Source organism: Papaver somniferum, chromosome 2, assembly GCF_003573695.1.
Source record: "Papaver somniferum cultivar HN1 chromosome 2, ASM357369v1, whole genome shotgun sequence".
NCBI lineage: Eukaryota > Viridiplantae > Streptophyta > Magnoliopsida > Ranunculales > Papaveraceae > Papaver > Papaver somniferum.
In genome coordinates, this window is record NC_039359.1 from 28,201,175 (window position 1) to 28,225,649 (window position 24,475).

A 24,475-nucleotide genomic window follows, 5' to 3' on the forward strand; every position below is an offset into this window, starting at 1 on the left:
GACGGGGATCTTTAGACTGTTTATAGATCTAAAGACGTCTTGTGATAATCCATTATTAACAGACTCCGTTCTGTGCATGATTGATCACAAGAGATTCAAGTTGTTGTGTGCAGGCGTTTATTGATGATCTAAGAAGATTTGAAGACAAAGAAGATATTGAATATTTCTGATTTGGGGTTCATAATCTTTGGTGTGCACAATACTTGTTTCGGTATAGAGGATCCAGCTATAATCGATTTATCCTTGTGGTAGATTAGATTGATTAGTTGTGTAGATCGGCATCAATATAATTCTTTGTGATTAAAAGTATTGATTGCAAAATCTTAACAACTACCTTTGGTAGTTGAGAATAAGATAGATCTAAGAAACTGACGAAGGAGTTTATTGAGATAAACAGAAGAGCCTTTGTCGAACTCACATGACTTGGTTGAAGAGAGTTGCTACCAAACAGATTTGTTGTTCCTTTACTGTTTGGAATACGAACCAAAGGAATTATTCCAAGTACGTGACTTATTCATAAGTTGGAGGCGTGGGAATACAGACAGAACTAGGTGAACTATAGGTTTAGTTGCTTGGTGTCAACTATACGAAGTTGGTTTAATTTTGTGTAGCGGCTTAATCTTGAGAGTATACAATTCTAGACAAGGTTCCGGGATTTTTGTGCATTTACAGTTTCCTCGTTAACAAAATCTTTCTGTGTCATTTACTTTTATTTTCCGCATTATAATTGTTTTATTATAATTAAAGTAAATTACACAAACGTTAATTCATATTTACTTGATAAGCATTCCCATTGTGTTTGGTTAAGTGCGAACCTTTTTATCAAGTAAACATACTTCGTTGTTGTATTGTCTCGATCTCGTATCCATAGACAATCACACGAAGTGTGAACCGATTAGTTGCACTGTCTCGACTCAGTTCTTAGACAATCACTTTCGGAGAAAGGACTTATAGGTAGGAAAAGTTTTAGCTTGAGGTATATTTGGGTACCCTCACCTTTTCAATTGGTATCAGAGCAGGCAAACACGAAAAGATCTAACAATTTGTGTTTGGTGCGATCCAACCTATAAGATATGAGTCAAAATAATAAAAGCAAAGCTAAACTTCTGAAGAACTCAGTTAACGTATGTCAAGATAATGAGAATAATATCTCAGAGAAGGTCAATGGAAATTGGTCTCGAAAGTCTTTCCGAAAATCAAAGAAAAAGTCTATGATTAATGACTTGATTGCGAGTCAGGTTACTGATCAGAAAAGAATGAGTCCAAAACTCAAGAAACATTTTTTGGATCTGACACCAATTCCTAGTGAAAAATCGTCTGAAAAGAGATTCGATTCACTAGCCTGCCCAAGTTATGAATTTCAAAAGATGTTGGAAAGATTTTTCAAACATGTTGAAAAATATTTAGAAAAGGGAAAGACCATTGACACTCTAGATAATGTCACAGAACTTATTGTTCAACTAAATGTAAGAATATGTGAAGGAAAGCAAGAAACACTTAGTTTTAAAAAAAATCAGGCAGATTATATGGAACAAAAACTGGCCCTGTGCAAGGAAGTTCATCAACAGACTACAGAGTGTGAAATTCTTACTCAATCGCTGGAACAGTACAAATAAGGAATAAGGTCCTTATTGAGAAACTTCTTACTGTAACATGTCAAGAGGTATATCTAAACAGATGTTTAGAAAAAGATTTCCAACAAGGAATGGATACCTTAAGAGGACATATAAAATTCCTTGAACATGAGACATTAGCATACTGCCGACTGGCAGATCTAGATCACACGGGTTCAAGTTCAAAGAACATACCATCCCGAGCACAAGATATAATCGAGGATATTGTATCTCGCAATTTTCATAGCAAAGAGGATGGGTTCAAAACCCACGAAAAGGAACATGATAGTGTTCAAGAAGGGAGAAGATCTCCTCAAGAGGTATTTGATGAGGAATATCGTCATCCCAGTGCTTAACCGCATTCGATTGTGCATCCTTACAATTCCCAATCTTCGGATGTAAGGGAGCACATGTATCCGGGCCATCTGTATCATGTCAATAATCTCTTATTCAACATAGAGAGTCTACAGAATCTTCATATAGATACAATTTTTTGGCTCTATGTGAAGAGAAGTTGTATTGCAAACAACTTGTGTAAAACAAGATAAGTTTCCTAGCTAAGTATCTCTTGATACTTATCTAGAAAGAAAATTTCTTTGAAAGTTGTGATTGTATAACACATTAGATGCGAAAATCCTTTCAAATCTTGTCAGAATTAGTTATTTAAGGCTGATATCTATGTTTGGTATGTGTTAAAAGGTATTTCAAGTATATGTACTCATCATGTATGAGAATGTATACTAAAGGATGAATTCTCAAAGAAAAACTCCTGAAAGCCTTGAGTGGAATGACTTCTAAGGAAATTGTTCATCTTGATGATACCTTCAAGAAATCTAGTTGTGAAGATGTCGAAAAATAAAAAAAAGATGTAACTCATTTCCTTGTCCAAAATAGTTTGGATGCTAAGGTTGATATTATCAATCTACGACAAGTCCTCCTCAGTACCATCGAAACTCAACATAGAGAGACATCACTACTAAGAACTGTTATCTGTAATCAAAGAAAGTTGATTAAACTTGGAATCGGTAACAGGGAGTATTCTCGAAATATTAATCGGAAGGTTAATGCTTTGGCCTGTGAACATAATCAAGGTATTGTGTGCAGAATCCGAGATATCAGTCAAGATGATGTCGATGAAGATCCTGGAAAATGTGAGGAAATTGAAGATGATCTTTGAAAAATCTGCAGGAAAATAGACACCAATTTTTTATCTCTTTCAATGATTGTATTTGGTCTATTTTATGAATAAAATTATTTGATTTATAATTTTTCTTATGATAGTTTTTGATTTACATAGCCTGTGCTTGAATGCTTTATGATTATTTCTATGTACGTTTATGTGATGTTTGATTTCGGTTTTATTACCTTGATATTCTATCTCATAGTGTTGTGAACCCTTATGGTTTGGGTGACTTTTTGATTTAGCAGGATTAAGTTCTAGTCCATATTGGTAGGCTTTATCAAAGGATCATGAGGGGTTCTGACAAAAACAATATGTGAAAAAGTCACACTATGTTGAATCAGTTTTGGTTTAGCATAAAAGCATATGTGTTTCGGGGGTTTTGAACTTTTGCTTGCAATAGTTAAAAACCGGTTTTCAACTTTTCTCTGGTAAAGGTTGGTTGTTGCTATTCTTTTGTTTTGCATAAGGATGACAATATAATGATATTTCGATATCAATTCTCCCTGGAAGAAGATGCAAACATATTGGAGAAGTGGATGTGAAATTTGAGGTAACAATCTTGTTAGTTAATTGTTTTACTGTTTAAGAAAAGCCTGATTTGTATTTCATATATTTATTTCTTTTGCTTAACAATATGTGTATGAATGTGTGTGTGATTCAATTGTTTCCGGTTAAGAAAAACTATTGTTATCTTGCTTTATTGTGTGGTATCAATTGTTTAGGCTTACAAAATTTCGGTGCAATTGCGGTGCTACAATGTCTATGTTGTTTCCATTGCTTCCGGTTTAGGTGAATAATTATGCAAGTTTATTTATTTAGTTTGTATGAATTTTTTATGGCTTAACGAAAGAAAAGGTTTACGGGATGAATTGTTTAGTCCAATTCGATTCTGGATAAGAGAAACTAAGTTAATTCTGATCTTAGTTAGACTTATTAAAGTGGAGGTTTCGGTTATTCAAGTCTAATCGAATGCCTTAACAAGAAATGCTAGTTAACTAACCTAGTACTTGTCTTGTTAACTAACCAAGAAATGCTAGGTTTCGGTTTTCCATATAACTAACCTAAGTTATATGGATAATTAGAACCTCATGAGAAAAATAGAGTTATCTTTATTTTGGTCTTATCGAATAAGCGATTGTATTTGTACAATCGGTTTAGCAAAGGAACTAAGGTGCTTAGTTGATTTTTGGTTTGCTAAACTATTAGGAAAAATTGCTTCGGGCAATTGTTTCCTTGATAACATATCAAAATAAATTACTTTATAGTTTCGGTTTTGATATTGGTTATCAGAAACGGTGTGTGGAACCCTCATGCTTAACCCTATAGATTGCAAGTCTATATTGAGATTTGTAGGATTCTTTTCGGTTTGTCCTTTATTTTTCCGTTTCTTTGTCATTTTGTGACAAAAAGGGGGAGAGATATATGGAGTAAACAAGTGATACTGGCATTGATTTTATATTGATTGAAATCACTAAAGGAAAAGAACATTGGTGCTTAAACGTTTATCTAACAAAAGAGTGAAAGCATAGACTAAGGGGGAGTAACATATCATTACAAAGGAATAACAAAGATGTGCAGATTGATAAAATCTACCTATCTTGCCTTTAGGGAGAGTAATATTCTTTGTTATTATAATGTCAACAACGGAATTTAAGGATTGAATGTATACAAGTTATTGTGATGTTGAATTCGGGAATCAAGTGTATGTGTAATGAATTCTGCGGGTGATATTGTTACTTCTCATGTTCATACAATGCTCAGCTTGCAGATTCACCAAAGCTCTTGGACGCCATCAGTTTGAGCTGCTCCTTCGCAAGTTGGGCATTCGTGATCCCCATGGGAGTATTAGGAGATATGTATTTAATGTATATATTGTATATATGGTTACATATTTTGTTAGTTAGGAAAGATATTAGTACGTGTAGATTTGCTTTTGGATCTCTGCCTATTTAGTCACACGGAAAACCTGTTTGTAACCCAAGTTTTCCGACAATAAGAAACTCCAATTTATCTACCGTCTCGTTTCAAACTTATTATAACCTCGAATTTCCATTAATGAAAAGATTTCTTATTTAAAATAAAAAAATAAAAATAATAATTAAGATGCTAGTCATAGTGTTTGCACATGGAGGCTCCATTAGATGGATAAGGCTTTCATACATTAAATAAAAAGAGCAGTTAAAGAAGATGCGAAAGCTAGAGTAATATCAAATCTAAATTAGTAAATTATTACACCAATCGGTAAAGGACACTAGATTGAACGAAGAATAAAATAGAACAAATCAGATACATGACAGAGACTTAAGTAACAAATAAAGAAAACGAAAATTATCAACTGATTAAGCAAGTAAGAATACCACATAATCCAAAATGTACCGCAGTGAAGCCGGCTTGACTAAGACATATGCATGGTCTAATAACATTTCCTACGCGGTTATGATTATAGATCGACTTAAATAATCCTTACTTCTTTGATTAATCAAATCTCTCAACAGCTTCCTTTATAATGTTTGGGGGTCATGCATGGGTGTGCCATATACATAGGCCACAGAATAGTATGTGTTAGGACGGAAACTTCATTCAGTCATCAAAATTTAGAAAGTAGCTATCTGTTTTTTTCTGCTTCAGAACCTGAAATACTAGGCAGTCCTCATCCCCTTTCTCCTGATCTCTATATATAGTGTTCAACCCAGTGTCATTTTATAAACCATCACATTAACATCTTGCTCGCTACTTTTTAGCCGAAGTCTTCATCTTCTGCTTCTTTATTTTCATTAAGAATTTGTAGGAATCCTTTTCAGATTTTCCGATATGGCAAACTCTAAAAACATACTTTTATTGTGTCTCTTTGCTTTTTCTTTCTCTCGTGCATTAGCCTTTGAGCCCAGTCCTATACAGGATTTTTTTGTTGCCGACAAAACTTCACCAGGTATATATGTAACTTTTACCGTCTTAATTTCCTGTCATCTCTCTCTCTTATTTCAAGTTTCCCCGCTAATGTAATCGTTTCTAAATATTGCAGCATGCGTGAATGGCATGGTGTGCAAAGACCAAAAACTCGCCTCGGCAAATGATTTCTTCTTCCCTGGCCTCCATATTCCAGGATGTTGGTTAAACTTCAACATAGAAGTCACTAACAAGCTGGTTAGGACAAGATTAGAAAATTGATGTAATACTAAGGGAATTAGAAGTCATCTAGTTCTAAGAAAAGGAAAGACATGTAATAAGGTAATAGGACTAGGAAAAGGAATTCATAGTTCTATATATATATATGATCACCAAAGTTGTGGTTGATCATATGAGCAAGATTAGAGCTTGTGTTTAGTTTTGAGAGATTTTCTAAACATCAATAAAGAGAGTTGTCTTTATATAAGCTAAGTTTCATCTTGTAGTTGCCATTAATTGGTATCAGAGCTTGTTTCTGAGCCATGGAAAACGAAACCACCATTGTGGGTGCAAAACAGTTCACGCCACCATCAATACAAGTTCCAATCCTCAACGCCACAAACTACACAGTATGGGCCATGAGAATGAAGGTACTGATGAAAATCTACAAAGTTTGGGAAACAATTGATCCTGGTACATTGGACCCAGACAAAAACAATGTTGCCATTGGATTACTCTTTCAAGCAATACCAGAATGTCTTGTTCTACAAGTTGGTGAACAGGAAACTTCAAAGAAAATTTGGGATGCAATAAAGGCACGTAATCTCGGAGCTGATCGAGTTAAAGAAGCCCGTCTGCAAACCTTAATGTCTGAATTTGAAAGAGTGAAGATGAAAGACACTGATACTATTGATAGCTTTGCAGGAAAGCTATCAGAGATAGCCTCAAAAGCTGCGTCACTTGGACAATCCATTGATGAAGATAAACTGGTAAAGAAGTTTCTCAATAGTTTACCAAGATCCAAGTATATTCATATCATAGCTTCTCTCGAACAAGTCTTAGATTTAAAGAAGACTAGCTATGAAGATATAATTGGAAGATTGAAAGCATATGAAGAGAGAATCCTTGATGAAGAAAACAATGGAGAAACTCAAGGAAAACTCTTGTACACAAACTCTTACCAACAAAACTCTGCGACAAGAGGAAGAGGTCGTGGAAGAGGTGGTAGAGTAAACAGAGGCCGAGGAAGGGGAGGAAGGTTTAACTCACAAGATAGAACAACAAGTCAGAATGATCAAAACCAAGGGAAAGAAAAGAAGGATAGATCAAACATTATTTGTTACAGATGTGATAAACCAGGACACTTCTCCTGTATGCCCTGAAAGAATACAAAAGATGGAAGAAGCAAACAAGAATGAAACAAGGGAAACAGATACAGATCTTTTCATGCACGAAGTTGTATTCTTAAACGAAGGGAAACTAATACCAAAGAACTACGAATCAAAGGATGGAGAAGAAGGAATCTGGTATTTAGATAATGGAGCCAGCAATCACATGACTGGTAAGAGACACTACTTTTCTGAACTCAATGAGAAAAATCAAAGGACAAGTGAAGTTTGGGGATGGATCTTCTGTAGAAATTGAAGGGAAAGGATCAATTCTATTTCAGAGCAAGACTGGAGAACAGAAGCTTGTCACAAACATCTACTTCATCCCAAACTTACAAAGCAACATTCTAAGTTAATGACAAGCTATAGAAGTTGGATGTGATGTTAGAATGCGACAAGATTATCTAACAGTTCATGACCCAAGTGGAAGACTTTTAGTTAGAGTCTCACGCTCACAGAATAGACTCTACAAGATAAGTCTCATGATTGGAAGGCCATTATGTCTGAATATGAGACTGGAAGATCAGACATGGAAGTGGCACGCAAGGTTAGGACACATAACCTTTAGAACTTTAAAGGAAATGTCTCAGAACAAGATGGTTTGAGGACTACCATAGATAAATGATGAAGCAAAAATCTGTGAATCATGTTTAGTTGGGAAACAAACTTGTCAAGGTTTCCCAAAAGCAACAACATTCAGAGCCTCAAAGCCATTAGAGCTTCTTCATGCTGATTTATGTGGTCCTATTACACCACAAACCCTTGCAAATAACAAATACATATTTGTTATTATAGATGACTTCTCAAGATATATGTGGTCTATTCTTATGAAAGAAAAGAGTGAAGCATTTGACAGATTCAAAGCTTTCAAAAATCTGATAGAAAAAGAGTTAAAAGAGGAGGTCAAAATGCTTAGAACTGGTAGAGGAGGAGAGTTCACTTCCTTAGAGTTCAACAAGTTATGTGAGTCAAATGGAATCAAAAGGCAACTCACAGCACCATATACACCACAACAAAACGGAGTGGTGGAGAGGAGAAACAGGACTCTAATGGAGATGACAAGAAGTTTGTTAAAGGCTATGCAGGTACCTAATTATCTACGGGGAGAAGCTGTACGACACTCCACATACCTAATAAACAGGATACCTACGAAAGCTCTGAAAGACATGACTCCATATGAAAGTTTGCGAAAGAGAAAACCAAACATAGATCATTTAAGAGTGTTTGGTTGCAAAGCATATGCAAAAGTTGATTCTGCAACTCTTAAGAAACTGGATGATCGATCTCAGACTCTTGTGAATCTAGGAATTGAGCCTGGATCCAAAGCTTACAGATTATTCAATCTAACAACGAAAAGAGTGATAGTGAGTCGAGATTTGGCATTCGATGAAAAAGCAAACTGGAACTGGAAAGAAACTAATGATGGATCAAGTAGGGATCCAGGAATGTTTCACATGAGATGGGGTCAAGTAATTGATGAAGGAGAAGGACCCATAATCATCAATACCAATGGAAACAATGATGTTAATCAAGAAGAATAAGAGAATAATGAAAACACTGAGAATAACTAAGAAGAAGAAGAGGAGATCGATGAAATAACTCAACCCATTCCACTGCGAAAATCAACAAGACAGATACAAAAGCCACAGTATCTGGAGGATTATGTTCTTCAAGCTGCAGAAGAATGTGAGATTATGCTACTTTCTGTTAATGATGAACCAAGGAATTTTCAGGAAGCAAAGGTCTCGACTAAATGGACACAAGCATGTAGAGAAGAAATTATTTCAATCAACAAAAACAATACTTGGTTTCTAGTTGATAAGCCAGGTGGGGTAAAAGTGGATCTTCAAGGTTAAAAGAAATGTTGATGGAACTATTAACAAATATAAGGCAAGACTTGTAGCTAAGGGATACGTTCAAGAATCAGGCATAGACTTTGATGAAGTTTTCGCACCAGTTGCTAGACTAGAGACAATTCGTCTCTTAATAGCAGAAGCAGCATCAAACTCATGGGAAATTCACCACTTAGACGTTAAGACAGCATTCTTACATGGTGAATTGCGAGAAGATGTGTATGTTGAACAACCAGAAGGTTTTGAAGTGAAAGGACAAGAGCATAAGGTTTATAAGTTATCAAAAGCTCTATATGGTCTAAGACAAGCTCCTCGAGCCTGGAATACAAAGTTAGATCAAATCTTAAGAGAAATCAGATTTGTTAAGTGCTGTAAATAAACATCAGTATACAGAAGAGAAGAAAAGGGAACGCTTCTTGTGATTGCTATCTATGTAGATGATCTATTTTTGACTGGCAACTCCCTTAAGGTGATCAATGAGTTCAAGAGAGAAATGTCATCAAAGTTTGAGATGTCAGACCTCGGAAAACTCACTTATTAGCTTGGCATAGAATTCCATCAAGGAGTAGATGGGATTCAGATTAAACAAGAAGCTTATGCAAGGAGAATTCTGAAAGAAGCAGGACTTGAAACTTGTAATCCAACTAAGATACAAATGGAGTTTGGACTTAAAGTTTCAAAGGCACTAGAAGAAGCAGAGATTGATTCAACGGGTTATAGAAGAAATGTTGGATGCCTTAGATACTTGTTACACACAAGACCAGACTTGGCTTTCTCTGTGGGAGTAGCAAGCCGTTATATGCAGAGTCCACGCAAGTCTCATGGTGATGTAATAAAGCAGATATTGAGATATCTAAGAGGAACAATCAGCTGTGGATTGAAGTATGGTCGAGGAGGATCAAAAGCAATTATTGGGTATAGTGACAGCAGTCATAATATTGACCAAGATGATGGAAAAGGTACAACTGGTCATGTATTTTATCTAGGTGAAGCACCTATTACATGGTGTTCACAAAAGCAAGACACTGTAGCCCTCTCATCCTGTGAAGCTGAGTTTATGGCTGCAACAGAAGCAACTAAACAATCAATATGGCTTCAAGAACTGTTGGGTGAAATCAAAGGAAGAGAACCTGAAAAAGTTCTCATCAAGATTGATAATAAGTCTGCAATTGCACTCACTAAAAATCCATTGTTTCATGGGAAGACGAAACACATTCACAAAAGGTATCATTTCATACGAGAATGTATGGAGAAGGAGATCATCAACGTTGAACACATATCTGGAACTGAGCAGAAAGCAGATATATTGACAAAGGCATTAGCTCGGATCAAGTTTGAAGAAATGAGACAACTGATTGGAGTACAAGATATGTCACGGGTAAGGTTGAAGCTTAACGGGGAGAATGTTGGTTAAACTTCAACATAGAAGTCACTAACAAGCTGGTTAGGAAAAGATTAGGAAATTGATGTAATCCTAAGGGAATTAGAAGTCATCTAGTTCTAAGAAAAGGAAAGACATGTAATAAGGTAATAGGACTAGGAAAAGGAATTCATAGTTCTATATATATATGATCACCAAAGTTGTGGTTGATCATATGAGCAAGATTAGAGCTTGTGTTTAGTTTTGAGAGATTTTTTAAACATCAATAAAGAGAGTTGTCTTTATATAAGCTAAGTTTCATCTTGCAGTTGCCATTACAGGAAACACGTCAAACACTCATGGATCAAAGGTTTACCCCAGTAAATGTAGTTCAGATTCCTGGACTGAACACTCTTGGAATTTCATTGGTACGCATCGACTATGCAGCATGGGGTATGAACCCTCCACATACGCACCCAAGAGCTACTGAGATATTGATAGTCTTGGAAGGCTCTCTTGAAGTTGGTTTCGTCACCTCAAATCCAGACAACATTCTAATCAGAAAGATCCTTCAGAAGGGAGATGTGTTTGTATTCCCTATAGGACTCATTCACTATCAACGTAATATTGGACATGTTAATGCAGTTGCAATTGCAGCCTTGAGCAGCCAAAACCCTGGTGCTATTACTATCGCTAATGCTGTTTTTGGATCGAAACCTGATATCGGTGTGGAAGTTCTTACAAAAGCCTTCCAACTTGACAAGGGTGTAGTTCAATTTCTGCAAACAAAATTCTAAACAAGCAACAAACTAGTAGTGAATCTGGAAACGAAGATGCAGCTGCACGAAGAATATTGATGAATGAGTGTTTGGGTCCTTTCCTAGAGTGTGTTTGTGTGTGTTCTCATTGGTGGCTATGTTGAGTTTTCATTATTGACCTCTCATTGTCTTCCAAAATCGCGTGTTTCACGAGAGATATTCTGGTCTAGCTAGAACGATGTATCTGTAGCTTATTGCATTTATTGTATGTGTATGTGATTTATGTTTCAGTGATGAGATAGTTTTTGTTTTTACGAAGACCAAATAGGTAACGACCCAAGTTTGGAAGTGAAAAAGCTGATTAAAATTGCAGTGAAAACGAAAGTGTAGATAAGATAGAAAAAGAAATCTGTGGAAAACTCCAAATGAAGAAACAAGAAGGCACCCGCACATCAGTTAGAATCCAATCTATTCAAAGGCAACAACAAACATGCAGCCAGTTACAATCCAGAACAACAACAGTGTTACATACGTCAGTGATTACAGTAAATTCATACATAATAACAATTATTAAACAAATTCCGTCTCCAAATGATTTTGTTTTTTGTGTGTTTCGAACTTATTTTTCAGAACTAAGAAGAGGTAGCTAGCTAGGTACTCTACCAATGTATAAACAGTAGCCTACTATGGCAAAGGTGGACGCAAAATTGCCTTATCTACCATATACCACATCAAAACAATGTCAAGTGGTAAATACAAAACATATATATATCGAGAGAACGAAACAACGGTGGTTAGTGAATATAGAGAAAATGTGGTACAGTGATAATAATAAGTCAACAACTATGTTTAACAACATACTTTTTTTTTCATCTGGTTGCCGGCATCCAATAGCTGCTGGCTGCAGTTTCGTGTGTGTTCCCACACTCGCTGAATTGCTCTTCATTCAACAGTCTGTCTGTCCTCAAAATTTTCAACCTGTCTTCATTTCTTTGTTATTTACGTATCAGGTTGTCGCCGACTTTGTAGTAAGATTTGTGATTACAGCAAGTAGACACAGAACAATCAACTGGTGACTAAGTCCATGTTACTGTAATACAAATTATGCGTATAGATTACAAGAAGACTATACTGACAATTAAATGACCAAGTCAACCTAAGTTAGTTCTTTTGTTTTCTTTTTGCTTTACTAATGTACTCAAGGAAAAGATTCTTAGATAATATAACACCCACAAAGATCACACAAGAAAGCAACAAAAGCAAAAAAACAGCGTAAATCTAAATAATGATATTAAGCGCAATTGCATGGGTCACATGAATTAGTATCTTAATTGTATGAGACAGGACGACAAGTTTTATCATTTAATCGGCAAAACATAACATAATAAATTTAACTTCATAACATGCAGTAATAGTACTTCTCTTCCTCCAGCCATTCTATAAATAGAGTGTTCATGCTAAGCTTGTTTGATAACCAAAACCTCATCCGCTTAGTACTTACTATTTAACTTGGTTTTGAGTACTTCATCCTTCAAACTTTAAACATCTTTCTCATTTTCTATCTTTATCAAGAAATTATGGCAAACCACGGCAATATTCGTATACTTTGTGTATTAGTTCTTTCATGCTCCATTGCATTAGCTTTTGAACCTAGCCCTTTACAGGATTTCTGCATCGCTGATAAATCCTCATATGCAGGTATGTACTACTAGACGCGCGATACACTTTGTTGGATGACATTAATTCATGATATCATTTATTTCTTGCTTGCTTGTTCTAAAAAGTTGTTTTCATGCATGATTAACAGCACTCGGGAATGGTATGGTATGTAAAGACCCAAAGCTTGCTGAAGCCAGTGATTTCTTCTTCACCGGACTCCATGTACCAGGAAATACGTCAAACACTCAAGTATCGAAGGTTACTCCAGTCAATGTAGCTCAGATTCCAGGACTAAACACTTTAGGAATCTCCTTGGTACGCATTGACTACGCTCCATGGGGTATGAACCCTCCACATACTCATCCAAGAGCTACTGAGATATTGACAGTCTTGGAAGGCACTCTTGAAGTTGGCTTTATCACATCCAATCCTGACAACATTCTAATCAAAAAAGTCCTTCAAAAGGGAGACGTGTTTGTATTCCCTATAGGGCTCATTCACTACCAACGCAATATCGGATATGTCAATGCATTTGCAATTGCAGCCTTGAGCAGCCAAAATCCTGGTGCAATAACTATAGCCAATGCTGTTTTTGGATCAAATCCGGCCATTAGCAGTGAAGTGCTTACAAAGGCCTTCCAATTGGACAAGAGCACTGTTGCTCTCATCCAAGCAAAATTCTGAAAGACAAACTGAAAGTGATGAAACAAAACAAGTGAGTTTTCATATTTTTTCTACTATGTACGTTTGATTAAGTTGTATGTTTTCGTTTGAGATTCAATTGATTTGTTTTACCAGTTTGTATGCTGAACAAACAATAATTCCCACGCCTAGAAATTCAATCCAAGAGGTGGTAACTATTTGTTTGTTAATTGTGATTGAAGTGTGAAAGAGTTCTAAATTTGTTTCCTGATGAAGTGAATCGTTTGAAACATTGCTTTGATATTTATTACGTGCGAAAGTTAATATTTTCTCTGGTTCGTCTTGGAAATTACCAATTCTTTCTGAAATGGTACAATTTGAATAGAGATCCAATGACTGGAAATGAGAAGTGAACAAATTTGCTGCCATATAAAACCAAACATTGTTTTCTGCAGTATGCTGTGTGACTTTTATTACCGCTTGGTTGTTTACCATTCTCTATATAAAAACAAATTTTTTTCTGCAGTATGGTGTGTTAACCGGAGCTTCTGGTTGATTCTGGCCCCACAATTCTAAATTTCAGCCAATAAAATTTCAGGAGAATCTTTTGGCCCACGAAATATTATTTAGCCAATCCCATTTTTGAAAATAATCAGTAAAATTATTAAATCTTATTAATCTTGGAAACATAACAATTTTTTTTTATTAAATCTTATTAATCTTGGAAACATAACAAAACAAATATAAACAACTTCAATATTACAAAAAAAAAAAACGATTTCATCATGATAAAATTAAATAGAATTAAATATGCAATGTTCATCATGAAATCATCATAAAATTAGATCAATCATATGAATTAAAAAAAAATGCCCAATGTCCATTTACAGTTTTTGTAATAAAATCCGCCTAATTACAACTCCAAACTACGGGTAAAAGAAAATACTTGCAATAACAATTTCGGTTGGTATTAAATAACTCAACCGTTGATAAAATTTGAATTGACCATTAAAAAAATACAAAATTTAGATTGATGATTAAAAGAAATTACCTGATTTGTGGATGTCACGCATGAATCAAGAAATCTTCTTTCAAGGGATTACAAATGGGTTTGTTAATCCTGTACAAATAAAAATAATACAACATCATTAGGAGTAAAAATTGCCAAACAATAAAATTTACAAAAACGGGGAAAAAAAATAAAAAATACAATTGATAATGACGTATGGGTTTCAGTATTATTTTTTTTTAATATTATTCATTCCATAAAAAAAAAAACATTTCCATATAGTAGCAATTTGAAAATAATGATGAGTGTTTTAGATAAATTTAGATTTACTCATGGTTTAGAGGTATATCTTATTTTAGGTAACCTTAGGCATATCTTTCTTCTTTTTGGAAGCATAGGTGGCGTATCGGCTATATTTGAAAAGTAATAATATAAATCGTGTAATGGGAGATTTTTTTTTTCCTTTTTAAGTCCATTGGTTTATATTATCATTAAAACTGCACTATCTATAAATGGTATTTATACGTTAATAACCATAATTTTAGATACTTTTAGATTTACATATTAACATTATTTATGAGATTAGTCTTATTATACCTGGCTGTCTCCCTATATAAGGCGTTCAACCAAGATTTTCTTTGTATGTTTTTTCGTCGCTTCTCTTTCTGTTTGTGTATTTATTTTTCCTTTTCATTCCGATCGGGATTGTCATTTGATTTGTGTTTATTGTTTGCTTTGCAGGTATTAAATGTTTAGTCGATTGGCAGTGCTTCTTCGTTGGGGTTGAAAATTGCTAGCGTTTGTTTGTTGGTAACATACTGTTTGGGGAGGTAAATCTTGGTTTATCCAATTATACTTGGTTACATAACATCCAGATCAAGATATTAATTCATGTTCTCTTGATATTTATTTTGGTTTTTTGATTTGCAGATCGGGGATTTATCGGATGCCAAAGATGCAATCCGGTCGCGATGGCTATAAGTTTGATGCGATCGTCACTTCAGGGTAATCAGGCCATTATTCTATTTCAATTTGTATCTAGCATCATTCATCGGATTGATTGTTACTTGGTTATGCCTCCATGTTGGCCTTGAAGAGGTAGAGGGTAGTTAATCATCTTCATTTGATCTTCGCTGTATTTATGGCAATTGTGGTGGTTGCGGAGATACTAGGGGTGGTGGTGCTTACTGCTACTCTTTTTACCTCGCTTTATCTTGATGTATATTTAATGAAATCATTATTAGATTTTTTTTTTGACTTATTATCTATTCCATCTGCATTTCTTTTTCTAATTTAAGCTTCAATGAATGTCCCACCAGTTCCCCCATCGCTCAATTTTTTTGCTTCCTTATAGTCACAGTTCGTGTGTTGCGCCTGCCTCTGCTTCTGGGTAAGAACTACAAGTTATTAATTTTCAGGATTACTGATTGCCAAATTCACACTCCCGCTCCTAGCACTGTTGTAAGCGCTCTCCAACATTTTCTTTGTCTGTTTTTATGTATTCAGTGAATTATGTTTTTTTTTTTTTTTTTGGAAACAAATGAACTATGTTTTTTAAATGACGTTTTAGTTCGATGTTGAACATAGTTGAGTAGTGATTGGGGTCTTCATGTACTCTATCGATTTGTGGTAGTTGTAACTGGGATAAACAAAAAGAATTGAATAAAGGACACTAAGCTAATTTAGTTTATCTGTGCATTAGTATAAAATGATGGCACGGCTCTTTAATTCTGAGATATGTTTGTTGCGATCCATAATATATTGGAAGAAACGGTTTACTATGTCCTACTCTTCTTTTCATTTGAGAATCAACTATTCTTTTAAACGATTGTTATGCCTTAGATTAGTTCTTTGTGGTATTTAAGGTGATCGATTTTGTTAGATCATCAAATTAGTCAAGGACCAAGGTCGTCTTAATCATGTTTAATCACGTGCTTACATTTTTCTTTGAGAGCATGGACATGGAGGGCCGCACATGGAGTAAAAAAACATGTGATCTTGGGCATGAGTTTTGTTTGCGGAGTCCGGCTTGCACTTGGTATGTGATATAATATTAAAATGATGATAGTAAATGCATACTCTTCCGGTCTTCTAGCAGTTAAGCTTTGGAATGCAGGGAGACTCTACTGAGACTTTGGATATAATTTATTATTCTATTTAGTTTTCCTTGATAGTTCGAACAAAACCAAATTAAATTTTGTTATAGCCATGTACCTTATGTATTTTTTTAGTGGGTTTGGACATTTAATATTAAGATTCTTCGGCTATGTGTTTATTAACCACTTCCACATACTTAGATGTATTCGTTGCATTTATGCACAGGCAGCACAGCCACTGAACAGGATGTTGCGGGTATAATGTACCAGTTCTAACCGTGGCAATAGATCGCCTATTTTCAGCTTTTGCAAAATCTCAGTATTATGAACTGACGACAAAATTAAATACACAAAGAATTACCAACTTGCATGTAAAGGGATAAAGGAATTTTCTTTAATCTAACCGGTTATGTTGCATCCTATAAAACCTTATTAAAACATTAGTCTAAAATTCATCCTTGTCATTCACATTGAACGAGGCTGACTGGTTGAGTATCTGAGGTTTGGAAAATACAAACGGGTATTTATTTGGAGAGGGATTTATTTAGTCTTAAGGAAATATAACTATAGACTACAAAATGGATCCACAAATGAATTATACAAACAAATTCATGTATTTCGAATCCTATTATAATGACTTCATAATTTCGGTTTTTAGGGCTCACAAGATGCCAAAATAAAATGTCTTGAAATAGTACAAAACCCCTTAGTATAATTTTAGATTAACTGGATTAAGTATGATTCGTGATTAAGTTAGACTTATTTATAGTTAGGATTTGAAAATCAAAATACAATTTATTTTTTTTGAATTTAACATACGGTTGGGAATCTCCAATTTTCCCAACAGTAACTACGATATACGGTTGGGACTCCCAACCGTTAAAAAAACTCAGGTTAAATACGGTTGGGAGTTTATATTTTCCCAACCGTAACTACCATATACGGTTGGAACTCCCAACCGTAGAAAAACTTAGGTTTAAATATGGTTGGGAGTTCATATTTTCCCAACCGTATAATTGATTGACGGATGGAAAAACCGATATATTCCAACTGTACGTAATTCTGAAACTATTTCAAAATCTCTAATTTGATCAAATCCAACCTATTTATGTGCTCAAAATCAACAAAAAAAACGATAAGTTCGATTCTTACCTAATTGAAGTAATTACTTGCGGAGAATCGATGATTAATCGTCGTTGAAGAACAAAAGAAAAAAAAACGAAGAAGAAGAAGAGACGATTGAGTAAAAGAAGAGAAGAATAGGCAATATTGTTTAGGTATATGTTTAGTTTTTGGCTTTAGGTTAATAAATATAATTAAAGAATAGTTCTGTATCTTTGTTATGGGTGAAATATCCCCTTATCCATATTTGGGAAACTTGAATCTATAGGAACCCCCAAAACCAAAAGCTTGAAACCCCTATGATAGGCTTCTTTAATTAGTCCAAGAGAATATAACTATAGACTATTAAATGGAACCACAAGAATTATGTAAACAAATTCATGTATTAATTCTCTTATGGGATGGATATTCATGGAAGAGATATCATCATAATATAGTGGACTAAACAAATTTATAAATTTTAGATGGAAATTGGAAAAGCGCCAAGATAAGGACGTGTAGATGTTTTTTAAACTACAAGCAACGAAATTGTGACTGGCCAGTCGGGCATAACCATCATCTGGTAATGCTAATCACAAAGGTGACATGCAAACCTTCAGAATCCATATCTATTGGGATAGTGTTACTGCATGAGCACGAAAATTGAGGTTCAATAATCAATCACGTATATTCACCACAGACTTGGCCAGAAAAAAGATCACCAGAACACTTTATGGTATCTGCTTGGTGAGATTTTTTAGTTTCTATCTTGAAGTTGTGTATAATCTGATAAAAATATTTGCAATGGCCTGGGAGAAATATTTGAAGAAGTAATCTCCTAATAAGCTTCATCCGCCTACCATCACCTTAAAAAATTGGAGCTTTAATCCTCTTGATTGTTTACATCCTTAGATGGTTTGAGGGTTCACATGCATTCAACATAAGTAGCATTTCATAATTCAAATACTAATTATTCCAAAATTATAGTGTATCACTGTCAAGGAAAAGGAAATTTGTGCGGTAATGAAACACACACTCTTCAGTATTTAAGAATCCACAAGTAAACATACAATAATTGTATGAAAATGTGTCATGCACACTGTACATTCATGGTTTAGCATATACACGATATTGTAATCTAAGGTTTATATAAACAATTCTCAATATATATGCAGTTCACCTACAATTATATGCATAGAATTCTGGATTCAAATACGAATAATAAATTACACCGCATAATTGATGGGCACACATAAACAGTAAAATGACTCCGCGTATAACTCACCCTGCAACTCAAAGGTACACATAAATTCACTCAATGAATACGTATTACATAGGTTCATATTTTATGAAATTTCTATTTTATAGTTGCTGGATAAATATCCATACATATGCACACTCAGTATACATATAGTTCATTATATAATATACGGCCTCATCTCATAAATTAGTGGCAATATTACATTCTCTTATTTCATGGGATCTTTTTATCACTTAGGGGTTCATCTTGCATGAAGTTCTAAGGTACATATACATATATATACTAGGTCCATATATATTCATTAAATTTGAATCTTATTTTTTTGGTGCGCTGAAATGAAGCACACGCGCTCTTGAATATATAACAATCATGAGTGTGCATAAACCATGGGTACACTTAAACAAGGTCCATATATAATTCATCTGCATTCACGGGTAGGAGTTACTCAGTGTGTATATAATTCAACAAAAAAAAAACACGTGTATATAATTCAAGGGTTTATTTCTTAGTTCTCAGACACACATCCATACATACAATCGCTCAATATATATATACTTAAGGTTTCAAAAAGGTAACTCTTTCTTTGACGCGGCGGAGTCCTTATTGCTTTCTTTCCCTTTCGTTTTTTTTACAGTCTTTTGTTCCCACGGATTAATCTTTTCATGATGGTTCCCTCTCTGTATATATATATACACATATAATATACGTTAAAATACGCAAGTTCATCCTACAATATAGCGACACTCTCACATTCTGTCAGTAAATATTGATTTGAGGGTTCATTTGGGGATTCATCCTACGGTCCCAAGGTACACATATATACGTGCACTCGCTCGACCTATATATAATCACTTAATTCGTGTCCTAATTGTTTATGGTGCCCGAAGAAACAAACACTCTCATAAATACATACAAATATTGTAAAGATAATTGATACCAAGACAATATATTCACGGGTTTAGAAAACAAACGATATTATGATTAACGAGATTCATGGGTTTAAATACACTTGATTTATGTGGGATTCACTTACATACCGTATATGTGAAACTCTTGATTTATTTTACGTTAGATCACTTTCATATGAAAATATTTATTAAGGATTGTGCAGCGAGAAAGAAAACAAAAGAGGTCACTAAATTAAATAAGAAAATCATTGCTCCATGTAAATTTCATCGTAGTAAACCACCAATGATTTATATCACGCTGACTAAATAAGTTCATCAAACGGTTCAACGATATTTTTACTTTGAAGATATGATGTATGACGATCTCGATGACCCTTATGCTAATGATGTAAAAGTGCATAACAATTAGGTAAACGAAAAGAAGTAAAATAAAAAGGACGAAAAAAGCTTGAGATGAATTTCTTTAATGAATATCGAAACTTAGAGAAGGATTCGAAGACGATAACTACAAATACATAACATTTTTTTTGTCTTGCATTGAATATTTATTAGTTTATTGATTATTTTATTAAACTTCATGGTCATGAGCTTATTATTCGCGGTTTTATTACTTTTTAATACTCTTATATGTTTCTTAAATTTTTTTCCTTAAAAGATGAGAAGAAATCCCGTGCATCGCACGGGCGAAAAACTAGTACAATAAATGTTGAGAAGCATACAAAGAAGAGATGCATATTTTTGCAATGTTCAAATAAAATTATTAAGGCAGTACAGCTTTCAGTGTTTGCGTGTAGGCTTTTAGTTCCTTCAAACCTTCCTCGGGAGATTTTGCTTCACCTAGCAACTTTACCATGGCACTACCAACAATCACGCCATCTGCTCCCCATCCTGCAACCTGTTGAACCTGCTCTGGTTTAGATATGCCAAATCCAACAGCCACTGGTTTATCTGTTGCCTGTTGAAGAATTAGAGAAGATAAAAGGCATTTAAGGGAGAAATGGTTATACAATGTAACTACCAGTTCCAAAAAAAAACATTTTGCAAACGGATAAGAACCACATTTTTCAGTTTATGGTCTCAGTTTTAGGATTTTCCCCAAAAAATGGACCAACGGGTAACTAAGACATGTGAATAAAGTAAAAAAAAAAAAAAAGATCGATGAAAGAGGAAAAAAAAAAAGTCAATGTTTACACAGGCTTAACCTGACCTTCAATCGATGAGCCATCTAAGCCTAACAGCTACACAGGTAATAGCTATATGATACCAATTTCTCGTAGATGTTAAACTCTTTATTGGTAAATTTTTCTTTGAGACCTCTAAAAGAAGCAGTCAGTGTTTACACAGGCTTAACCTGAACCTTCAACCGATGAGCCATCTTACTCTTAGCCTACCAGCTTCATAGGTAATAGCTATATTATACCATTTTCTCGTAGATATTAAACTGTTTATTGGTCAATTCTTCTTTGAGACCTCTAAAATAATGGGAAAAACCTATAAAGCGCTTCCCTAAAGAAAATATGGTTGAAACTAGTTTGCATGAACTTAAGAAACTAGGAACTGGATTTACACAGCAATACGCGGAACAAACCTTCTTAATGTCCTGAAGAAGAGATTGAACTCGATCACTAACAGATGTACGTGCACCAGTGACGCCAATCGAGCTCACCTAAAAAGGGATATGATGTCAGTGCTGATTCCAGAACTAACCAGACATTAAATATATAAATGATTGCTAGAGATACTCAAAAAATTATCAAAACTACACCAGCATGTAAATGTCAGTTGATTTACTAATGCACAAAGTAGAAAGGAAGTCTACAGTAAAACAGAAGTTACAAGATACACAAATCCTTCTGCTGCTTCAACAATTGGCTTCATTCTTTCTGTTGGAGTTGTGGGCGTTGTTAGCAGTACCTTCAATCACGAAGAAGGAAATTTAAGCATATGAGTATCAGCTAATGAACGCATTATATCCTAAGTGAGAACAAAGAATTCATAAATTCTACAATGCAACTACACACTTGTCCTGATACAGTAAAGGGGGAAGTAAATTTTCCTGTTTTATTTGTAATTGTCGAGCAAAAAAGTGGCCAGCTGTTTATTCGAGTTATGATGCCAGTTGTTTATTCGAGTTATGATGCACAGAAAGCGTATATATATAAGCTGTCTATACAACCTTCCACCCAGCCGCCACCCCTCCCCCTCACCCTGTAAACGAGACACTGAGCTGACCATCATGGAACTAATACATTTGATGCTTGGCATGTAATAATTGTCACAAGAAAATTATTTCTAATAAGAGTGAATGGTTTGTGTGTCCTATATACAGGTAGGGGACAAAAACGTAAGGCTTCCATTGGGAGGTCTATAATTACTTAATCGTGTTTTGTAATTAAAGTAGGGGTTCAGGAACCTACTATTAGCTCTTAAATCTATGAAATGATATGCTTTACTAAGGTAGGTCAAACAGGAGGTGAAACTAGATCAGCCTACAGCTATAGGACTACTAACTTGCAGCTGCTACTCTGATTGAGCACTTAATCTAAAAGATAACAAAGCATGGCATCAGATTCAGATATAAGTCGCATGCTCTCTTTTTCAGTAAGAGAAATGTCAACAATTAACAAATTGATAAGATATGTAGTATCTAAAAAAGGTATACCAGAGTCCATACAGAAGAAAAATGGGATGAAGCAAACTTACTAACTCAATGTTATTCTTCCTAGCTTCTTTCCTCAAAATCTCAGTCTCTTCAAGAGGGACATCTGGAACCACAATTCCTGGAATGAAGACTGAATATGAGAAAGCTCAACAGAAAATATATATAATACTGTGTGATATTAAACAAGAAGATATATAAGTTCTGAAATCGTGTCACATGGATCAAATTTTCCCTTTTTCTTCATTATGTTAAGAGCCTTGCTAGATAACTTGCTTCACGGGGACAACATTGTTCCAAATGTTGTCTGACAAGTAAAGGACATAGCTAAAGATACCATGTGTTGATGAGATATGGTGCAGAAGCTCATGAAATTGAAAGCATCATAATGTGACAAAACCAATTAGGTAGACTCGCTAAACTAGCTAGTAGGATAAGAAAACATTTCCAAAATCTAAAAATAGTTTTCATTTGAATAGGAGATTACACTACCATGTATTCCAACATCTTTTATAGTAACCATGAAGTTTTCGACACCACGCTTAAGTATCGGGTTGTAGTATGTAAACAACGCCACTGGACACGATAATTGCGGGATCACCTGGTTATTCAGCAAATAAACACCGTGAATTAGCAGTCTATAAGAAGCAATCTTAATTCAGTGAACCAAATGTCTTTTTTTCTTTTCTTAACGTGAAAAGGGGAAATTTCATCAAAAAAATAAAGATGTCACTAAGAGTGATACCAATCCACAAAAAAAAAAAAAAAAAAAAAAAAAAAAGAAAGAAAGAAAGAAAAGAAAAGAAAAGAAAAGAAAAATATAGCAAGCTTACATAGGAGTAACTTAGAATCTTCAAATAAAAGGTTCCAACTCAAGCTCTAACAGGAACTACCTAAACACCTTACACTCAAGTAATCCCCAATGTACCTTCAAAAATCCCCATTTTCATCCCAAAACGAGCATTTAACAGCATCAATTTGCTCATCATAGTCAGAGTCAGAATCGAGCTCCCCCAAACCATCATTATCCCCATTCAGTTCACCAAATGCAGACAAGATACAATCTCATGTATCTCTAACGCATCTATCATTGTAATTTATATACACCCCATAACTAAAAGTTTATAGTACTTCCGATTAAACAATTCCTTATATAAAACAAAGAAAAGCAGATTAATAAGTACTACACCTCTTTTAACATGTCAATAATTGCATTGAAATTGGTACCTCTTGCTAAAGCGCGAGTAGTTGCAGCCTACAACAATAAAATAAAATCACTAGCACAAACACAAACACACTGGAAACCAGATTTTACAAATCAATACAGAGCAACGGACGATGAATTCAAACCTGTATAACCGGACCATCTGCCAAGGGATCAGAATATGGTATACCCAACTCAATAATATCTGATCCACATGAATCCAACACTTTCAGTGCTTCCGCTGTTGTTGACAAATCTGGATCACCAGCAGTTATATAAGGGATAAATGCAACCTTCAAACAAACAAGATGGTATTCAGAAAGGTGATTATGAATTCAACATGCTGTATTAATCAAGCAAAACCAAGTCCACTGTAAATAAGACTGGTTTAGTAAAGAACAAAAAGATCATCAAAATGAGCCAATTGTACCAACCAAAAAAGAACTTGAAATGCTAAAACAATATAAACCCAGACGAAGAATTCAAAGTTAAATATAAAAAAATGAAAAATTAAATTAAAATAAGGCGGAAAAATTTACAAACAAGTAAAGGGCATAAAAATAATGCTTACTTTGCCTTGTTTTTTCAATTTTGAGAAAGTTTCAGAAAGTCCAACAGTTGGGGTAATACTAATAGAAGCCATCGGTACTGTGAATGATTTAAAAGAGACATTAGGTCTTTGAGTTGAGTGTGAAACAAACTGGTTCTGGGATTTCTTAGGTTGTAGAAACAATTTTGTTTTCAGAGCAGTTGCCATTTTTTTTGTATCGCACAGTGAAGAGGTTTGAATGTAGAAACTTCTACTAGTGGTTTTTGAATGATTAAATATTGTTTGGTTTATCCTGTTAAAATACTACGGATTTGTTGTAATGTGCATAGTGAATCTTGATCGCTA

The 24,475-nt window shown here is 34.6% G+C and overlaps 2 protein-coding genes and 1 pseudogene across 2 annotated transcripts; 2 read left to right on the forward strand and 1 right to left on the reverse strand.

Annotated features, from left to right (window-relative positions):
- Window positions 1-5,607: 5,607 nt before the first annotated feature.
- LOC113353080 lies at window positions 5,608-11,080 on the forward strand (annotated as a pseudogene).
- A 1,538-nt stretch (window positions 11,081-12,618) lies between these two features.
- On the forward strand, window positions 12,619-13,384 carry LOC113353082 (putative germin-like protein 2-1). Its single transcript, XM_026596788.1, has 2 exons — window positions 12,619-12,739; window positions 12,849-13,384. Exons 1-2 carry the CDS (start codon window positions 12,619-12,621, stop codon window positions 13,382-13,384), a joined length of 657 nt encoding a protein of 218 aa, XP_026452573.1.
- Window positions 13,385-20,345: 6,961 nt separating this feature from the next.
- Window positions 20,346-24,376, reverse strand: LOC113353083 (tryptophan synthase alpha chain-like). The gene is made up of 8 exons (XM_026596789.1): window positions 24,152-24,376; window positions 23,727-23,873; window positions 23,566-23,631; window positions 22,869-22,977; window positions 22,421-22,497; window positions 21,554-21,631; window positions 21,306-21,383; window positions 20,346-20,672 (listed from the first exon to the last, which is right to left on the reverse strand). Exons 1-8 carry the CDS (start codon window positions 24,335-24,337, stop codon window positions 20,478-20,480), a joined length of 936 nt encoding a protein of 311 aa, XP_026452574.1. The 5' UTR covers window positions 24,338-24,376; the 3' UTR covers window positions 20,346-20,477.
- Window positions 24,377-24,475: the final 99 nt, after the last annotated feature.

Bases quoted from the DNA above. Each gene is read 5' to 3' on its own strand.
- LOC113353083 (XM_026596789.1), bottom strand. From the start codon at position 24,337: ATGGCAACTGCTCTGAAAACAAAATTGTTTCTACAACCTAAGAAATCC. The intron at 23,632-23,726 runs GTTTGAATTCAT...TTATTGTTGTAG, and splicing joins CAGATGGTCCGGTTATACAG to GCTGCAACTACTCGCGCTTT. The intron at 22,978-23,565 runs GTGTAGTACTTA...CTGAATAACCAG, and splicing joins TTATTGACATGTTAAAAGAG to GTGATCCCGCAATTATCGTG.
- LOC113353082 (XM_026596788.1), top strand. From the start codon at position 12,619: ATGGCAAACCACGGCAATATTCGTATACTTTGTGTATTAGTTCTTTCA. The intron at 12,740-12,848 runs GTATGTACTACT...CATGATTAACAG, and splicing joins TGATAAATCCTCATATGCAG to CACTCGGGAATGGTATGGTA.